General features: G+C 35.5%; 1 protein-coding gene across 1 annotated transcript; it reads left to right on the forward strand.

Annotated features, from left to right (window-relative positions):
* The first annotated feature begins 583 nt into the window (after positions 1-583).
* On the forward strand, positions 584-4,356 carry LOC103949254 (probable splicing factor YJU2B). The gene is made up of 7 exons (XM_048584687.1): positions 584-737; positions 1,496-1,558; positions 1,642-1,721; positions 2,426-2,534; positions 2,753-2,912; positions 3,196-3,359; positions 3,736-4,356. The coding sequence occupies exons 1-7, from the start codon at positions 735-737 to the stop codon at positions 4,096-4,098; spliced, it is 942 nt and encodes a 313-aa protein (XP_048440644.1). The 5' UTR covers positions 584-734; the 3' UTR covers positions 4,099-4,356.
* The last annotated feature ends 3,560 nt before the right edge of the window (positions 4,357-7,916 follow it).

A 7,916-nucleotide genomic window follows, 5' to 3' on the forward strand; every position in this document is an offset into this window, starting at 1 on the left:
AATTAATTTATTTGACTCTTTCTTTCTATTGGAAAAAAAAAAAGTTTTAAAAAGTTTTAAGTTCAAATTTTCTCTCCCCATTTCAACATCTATTTTTCTTTGTAAAAACTGAGAAAAAAAACTGAAAAGGGAGTATTTTATATTTAATTTATTAGTGAGTATTTTATATTTAATTTATGTTTAATATGTAACATAACACACTCGTAGATACTAATAAGTAAAAAGTCTTAAATTCAACTGATATAAATGTTGAGTGTGATAATTATACAACTAACTCAAATTGTTTGACGATCTTTTTAGGGTAGTGCGATTCACAAACTCTTTTTACCTTCCATACATTCTTGTTAACTTTTATTCATTGATCTTAATTCGTTAGTGTCAGAAATTAAAAGAGATGTGTGAGAAGTAAAAATAGGTGTGTGGATAACATTATCTTATTTCCTCTTCGTCTTAAACCTTAGCACAGATCTAAGTTACGAGCCCCTTATAACGATCAAGTTGTTTTTTATTGGTTTGGGCCTTTAGGACAATAGGTTTCCATATTGTTGGAAGGATTGTCAAAAAAATAAAAGGCCGGGCCAGCCGGCCAGGGCCCGTATTATGTCCAACAGGAAAAAATTGAGAACCGACTAGGAAAGGGGGCATAAGAAAATTTCAGGAACCAAAACTTCAACGGAGCGATTGAATCGAGCGGAACCACTCCGGCGACCGAGTAGCAATTCAGGAAAGAGAAAATGGTATGCAAAGTTCATCTCTTTCCTCCAATCTCTATTAGATTAGGGTTTTTTATTCGTTATTGAAGCTATTGCAATATTAGGTTTTGGTGTCGGATCAAATTCAGACTCGTTTTCTCGGGGTTTCTTCTCGAGTTAATTAATCTGAATTTTGTTAACTTACTGTCAAACGAAGCTTTCAATGTAAGATAAAGTTTGATTTTTCACATTGAATATATCCAATTTTTGGAGTGTTTGGATTTTAATTTTTAATTGTGCACAAATTTGATTCTGCTTTCGATTGTGATTTTTTGAGAACCTACGATCGCATTGATTCATTACTGATAGTTTAAAATTAATCTACAATGTTGCTCCTCTAAGATTTTAGGTGACCCAATGAGCTCAAGAGGATTTTGTGGCGATGCTATTTCGATTTTTAAATGTATAGGATATATATAAAACATATGGTTCTTCAGGAAAGAAAAATTGGGATGTTATTTTTTCTAATGTATGTGATCGTTATGAAATGACGGATACAAATACTTGGGCTTGTGATGAATCTTTTGTAATTTGGCAATTTATATTAGGAAGGAAAAATTGGGATGTTATTTTTTCTAATGTATGTGATCGTTATCAAATGACGGATAGAAATACTTGGGCTTGTGATGAATCTTTTGTATTTTGGCAATTTGTATTTTTGTAATATTTAGGATTTTTTTTTTTCTTTTTTTCTGCTTGTTGATTTGTTCAATCTGCTAAATGTTTTACCTGGTTCTTTGCAGTCTACACTTGCAGCTGCTAGGGCAGACAACTTTTATTATCCCCCAGAATGGTCGCCAAAGAAGGTATGCTTCTGTTGTACTCCTGTTAGAGTATGCCATGGTGGGGTTGTTGGTATATGGAGTTCTAATGTTGCTTTTTGCTTCAGGGTTCCTTGAACAAGTTCAATGGTCAACATGCTCTGAGGGAGAGAGCAAGGAAATTGGACCAGGGGATTTTGATTATAAGGTAACAATTCAAGCTCATATGTTAGCTGTTTGTTAGATAGTCTAAATGTGTCTCAGGAAGCATTTTTAATGGAAAGTTTTAATGTGGTTGAGTGACTTCCTCGTAATAGCTAATAACGAGAGATGAGATCAATTTTCGTTTCTTTGTTATTATCTTACTAAACCGTTCCCCAGTGAGAAGATTCTATGCGATACCTTTTGTGAAATTAAAGCCTTTTTGACAAGCTGAATTCTTCTTTCCTTCTTGTTTTAGTTTCATAAGTGATTCGTTTAGTGTGATGATAGTTTCACTTATGTCATTTTCCACTTTATGTCTCTGATAAGCTCTAAATGGAACATGGAAACTTAGTTACTTCGTTTTACTGATAACATTAGTTAGGATTTGTTTGAACTATTAATTACTTCTGCTGGTATATTATACTCTGTAGGAATTAATCTATTTGGAATAGTTTTTTTTTTTTTTTTTTTTTTTTTTTTCCCTTTTTTGTATAGTGCCTACTGTGTCACTGTTTGTAATATGTACAGACACTTGTATGTGAAATCTGTGGTTTGTACTGTACTCTACTGTAAGCATTTGCAGTTATGTGCTTTTTCGTGCAAACTGGGTTGAATGATATTCAGTAGTTTGGGTGGAAAATGGGAAATTTAATGAAATCTTGGCTAACATATGTGTGTCATTCTGATAATTGATTGTCATGCGTTCAGGTTCGAGATGCCTTACCATATATGGTGCGGTGGTTGCAATTCTATGATTGCAAAGGGTGTTCGTTTTAATGCAGAAAAAAAGCAAGTTGGAAATTACTATTCTACAAAGGTGTATATTCCATCCAACTGGTGCCGATCCTTCTGACTTTTTCATTCAGAATTTACTTGGCTATTAATAGTTTTGCTACCCTTTGATCAATGGAAATCCATGTATTCATTATTTTAACACGCATAATGTGTTTTCTTACGCCTGCCTTTCTTCTTCTTTCTTTCTTTCCGGTTTTAGTTAAATGCATTTATTAACGATCAGGGTTTACTTCCTGCCAGATATGGAGCTTTACCATGAAGTCTCCTTGCTGCAAACAAGAGATTGTAATTCAGACAGATCCAAAGAATTGCAAATATGTGATTATTAGTGGGGCCACGCAGAAGAATGAGGAATTTGACGTTGAGGATGCGGAAACCTTTGAACTTCCTGCTGATGAAGGTTGGTTTAGAAGTCGATGCAAATAGTGTTTTCTTTGGTGACTTTTTAATGGCTTATTGAAATAGATTGAGCTTATTGTTCTCTAATTAACTTAACTTGAACTCAACCAAAAAAGGAAGTAAAAGAAAGGGAGTGAATGGAGTACATTCACCGCTCTTTGTTAATGTCAGTCGGGTGATCAAAAGGGTTCAATTATTCTTCTAGAGATGTTGGACCACTTGCTGCATTCTTTTGATGTTTCCTTTTTTGCTCTCTTACCAAAAGTTATTTTTTTGTTTTCCAGAAAGAGGAAAGCTTGCGGATCCATTTTATCGACTTGAACACCAAGAAGAGGATTTGCAAAAGAAGAAAGAAGCCGAGCCAGTACTCGTTCGCCTACAGCGAATTTCTGATGACAGGCATTTAGATGACTATTCCCTCAACAAGGCCCTCAGAGCCAAACTTAGAGTATGTCACCTGATCATATTTAGTTCTTCACTTAAATGTTTTTCTCACACAGCATACATTGGTTGATATTAAAAAAGTCAAAATTATTACGTTTTACTTCACCTTTATGATTTATGTAACAGAGAGATGAAAATTGAATACATGGAGAGATGATTAGAAGTTTTTAGTCTGCCCTACCCATATTTCCTTATAAAGTATTTAGATCTAAATAATATGATTAGAAATCTCTCTTCTTCTGTGCGTGTTTGTGTGTGTGTGTGTGTGTGTGTGTGTGCCTTTTCTGCTTCACAAGTGAAGTGAGGATGAACTGAACTTGAGTGTTGAATTTGGCATTGCATAAAGGGTTTCCTCACTATTTACTATTGTTTTATTTCAGTCTCAAAAGAAAAGAGTTGCCGAAGAAGAGGCTACTTCAAGGAAGATGGGTCTTGGTATACGACTGCTTCCGGTGGCAGAGGAGGATGCTGCTGCTGCGTCACGTGTGAAGTTCGTTTCCAAGTTTGAAAAAAATAGGAAGAATAAGCAAGCACTAATCAACGCTGCTTCAATTTTTCCTGGTTCATCTGGGAGTTCTATGTCGAATGAGAAGAGTTTGGAACTACAATCTAAGAGAAGAAGAATAAGTGCTGCTGCTGCGTCCAACTTACTTACAGGCGGGTTCAAGCCATCATCATGGTCTCAGAATACGGTTTCTTCAGGCAGGCTAAATGGAACAGCAGTCAAAGTGAGACGCTTCTAGTCATCGAACACCATATGTGATTTCTACTTTTGGTTTGCCTCGTTGATATGGGCAATGGGGCATGTAAAATATGAACGTCCTTGTCTTTTCAGATTCATTTGTTTTGGTTTTTCTTGTTACCATGTCCCTGGCCTTCGTTCTTCTCCTCTGTGCAGGAGATCTGGCTCAGCTACGATAGTGTATGTGTGTATATGGTGTTGTAAATGATCATATTTTAAGTAATGAAGTGAAACGGCTGCTAGGATGCATTTTCTCCTACTGACAGTGATTTGTTAAAGATAGCCTTTTTATCTCGGGTAACATAACTAATTAAACCAAGCATACATTTTCTTTTGAGGAATTTGGTTGATAATTTTCATACGAGAAGCGCCTCTTATGTGTTTCTTTTGGGAAATTTGATTCCGAACCCTCCTGTAATCACTCGCAAACGGAATGTTGCCTTAGCTTAAACTAGGACAGAATATTCGGTGTAAATGTAGTATTGAAAATCTGTTTGCTAAACTTAGCATATATTTTGATAATCGGGGCTCGAAAAGTCTCACTAATTATGTGAGAGCTTAACCTAAAAGACCCTTTGAAAGTTAAGCGACCGATCATCGATCGAGGTGTTCATGCATGCATTGTTGTTCATTGTTCAGTTGACATAAGCTGCAGTTCCTGTACAGGAATCGTTTGTAAAAAGGCAAATGACTTTAATCATCGTGAGCTAAGGTAACTTTAATTTGCTTACATTAAGAAATGTGCACAAGAAATTAAAAGCATTTTCTGCTTCTGTAATTTGTAGTAAAAGAGAAACACAAGCATGGTTTGGTGTTGTACAACTGTGTGGCAGAGTAAGTTGTAAATATATGCAGAAAGAAAGAAGAAACCAATAATACGGTATGATTAAATGTGTATCTAACTGTCACTGTGTGTAGTTGGTACTGCCAAGATCTTGTTTGGATTCCCTAGACTCACTCCTCTTTTTCATGGGCACGCCATTTTTCTACTCCTATCTTTTGAGAATATCTTTGTAAACATCGAAATTTCGGTGAAATAATATTCTTCCAACTCATTCAAGTTTCGACATGCTAAGACATATGTGGCATGTGCCATGTGTCGCACAAATTGTACACATAGTGTGTGACTCAACAAAATCAGATGAGTCATCAAGAAAGACACGTGTCAACACTTGGCGGAAATGAATTATTTAATTTTAATTTAATTAAGTCAAATGTTAATTGATGGAGTCAAATCAAGTCTTGGTTCTTTCATCAATTAATCAAGCCCACAATCAAGGTCGAATCCATCTGTAGTTAAGGCTAGGAAAGTCTATAAATAAGAGGCTCCAAGAAAAAGAAAATGATACAGAAAATCATTCACATCCAAACGCTGAAGCTTTGAAACCCTGCAGCTCTCGAGCACTCAAACCCCCTAAACACTCAAACACTCAAGAAGACTTGGAAAATTCTTCGTGTTCTTTATCAAATCCCGTGAAGAACCACCAAGCACCCTACACGTGCTGGTTCCTCCATTGCCAAGAGCCAAAACCTTGCGGCATTCGTTCATCCAAGATTAAGTCACCGCGATCTTTGAATCAACAACACTATACATCTACACATTTCGGAGATCGAAACAAAGGATCAAGTTGTAAAGATTGTAACCCTACAAATTCATTAATACAAACATTTACTTTGTACACGTGTTCTTGTCTCATTTGTCACAGGATTTTCGTGTTTACAATATTTTCTTCTTTATGCCAAGTCTATCAATGTGTAGTATGTTAACTTAAATCCTCTTGCATTTTTCAGTGAATATCCAACCGTTAAATTCAACTAACTATTTTATACACCGACATATAATAGAAGTTTCAGAGTCTTCTCCTCTGAGTCTGGCCATTGATGGACAACTGTTTAATCTAAAACAACTATGAACGTAGAGCCTACAAGGGCCTAAGTCCACCAAACACTACCATAAAATCACGCAAACTGATGAGTTTTCGGTGAAACCAAATCTAATCCAAGATACAATAAAATAAACCCTATATATGCAGAAAAAGAGAGACAGGAGTGGCAGCTCTCTATTACCACAAAGCCATATTTTAGGGTTCTTTTCTCTCTCTCTCTCTCTCACACACACACAACACACACACACACACACACACACACTTTGTGCAGAAGTGCAGCTAGATAATTACAAGTACTTACAGTCTCTTTCACTGTGCCCATTTTTTGTTTTATGCTCATGGCGTTTGCTTGATTAGTTGGAGATGGAGGAACTGCCTGGTTTGGATCAGGCAAAGAGATCATTGCAAGTTTTGTAGCTAGGTCAGTGTACTAGAACCCTAATCATCCCGCAGACTGTCTTTCTTGGATGTTAATGCTTTAGCTCATTCTATATGCTGCGCCCCCCTAAAATTTAATTATTGAGTTTATATTTTCGTCATTACCTTTATTACAACCCGATATACTGTTTGTATTGTTATGCATTCAATCGTACGTTTCTTTTGTCTTGTTTGAAAAATAGATTTAGCAATAGATATGCATGTGATAAATTAAGAATGTGAATTTGCTTCAAATCCCAATTGCTGGACTAGTGAAAGCTAATATGCATGCAGATGCAGTAGTAGTTCTGGATGAAAGTGTTATTAGTCAAGGCAGCTGGGTTTAAATGAATTGAACGAAAAAGCAGTTAAAACTGGAGCCAATTAACATGTTGGCTTAGAGGGTAAAATTCTTATCTCCTGATCCAGACCGTATATATGTAGCAGGTAGTATATAGCTAGGGGGAGTCTAGGCAGCAGAACTAACCACCCATAAACACTCAATATTGTCACAAGAATACAAATTAATTGTTAGGATGAATGTATATAATAAGGGAAGTGATTTTCGTACACATTTTAATTCTCCTTTAGTTTCTTCAATCTGAAGATCAGAAATAAAGAAAGGTGTGTGGGAGGAGAAAAATGGTGTGAAATTCACTTTTCATGTAACAAAGAAAGATGAAAAGTAACATATACGATCTTAGAGGTTCTAAATAAGCTTAGCTTTGGTGGAGAGGCAAGTTTAATTCATGGGTAGGTCAGGAATCTGAAAGCTAAATTATCACAAGAAAGATCAAGATCCAAAATGAAGATCAGCTAGAAAAAGGAAGTGAGAGAGAAAAAAAGAAGATGGTATATGCTAACCCGTCCCTTTACATTCATTTCTTTGGGGTACATGATGTACTGAAAGTTAACAATATTGTAAAATTCAAGCTCACCAGACAGAGAATATGACTCCCAAAGTGGAAAACACAAGTATACATGAAATTCCACAGAATAGTGGATCATCTCAAGAGAATTCAGCTTCAATGCTCTGTGTGGAAAGAACAATTATCTCAGGACTCTTCCAGAGATACAAAAGCACACAGAAATCATGTGAATATAGTGATCATTCGTTGAAATATGAACGATCTAAACTATCATTTAACTGCGCAAATAAGTTCCAGCGTAAAAATATAAAGGTTCCAAGAAGAAATGATACTAAATATTTTTACTGTGCTCATCATCAAGGGCCGAAAATAGTAATATGCAGACTTCTTCACTGATTGATTGTGAGATAGTATCTTTCACCTCAACCAGTATCCACTAAAAAATTAATTTGTAGGAGATATAGCATATCACAATTTGTATAGCAGTCTAAATATTCCTAGAATAGCTAGGTTATGAAAATGCTGAAGCAAAATTTATACTTTGTGAAAGCTTGAAAACACAAACAAAAGAAATATATGGGTAGCTAGGCACATTTAATTTATAGTACTTAATAAAATATGTACATATATAATGCTTTTCAATCTAG

Source organism: the organism of the source record quoted next, unplaced genomic scaffold (assembly GCF_019419815.1).
Source record: "Pyrus x bretschneideri cultivar Hongxiangsu unplaced genomic scaffold, Pyrus_bretschneideri_v1 Contig22, whole genome shotgun sequence".
Taxonomy (NCBI): Eukaryota; Viridiplantae; Streptophyta; class Magnoliopsida; order Rosales; family Rosaceae; genus Pyrus; species Pyrus x bretschneideri.

Bases quoted from the DNA above. Each gene is read 5' to 3' on its own strand.
- LOC103949254 (XM_048584687.1), top strand. The intron at 1,559-1,641 runs GTATGCTTCTGT...TTTTTGCTTCAG, and splicing joins CAGAATGGTCGCCAAAGAAG to GGTTCCTTGAACAAGTTCAA. The intron at 2,913-3,195 runs GTTGGTTTAGAA...TTTGTTTTCCAG, and splicing joins TGAACTTCCTGCTGATGAAG to AAAGAGGAAAGCTTGCGGAT.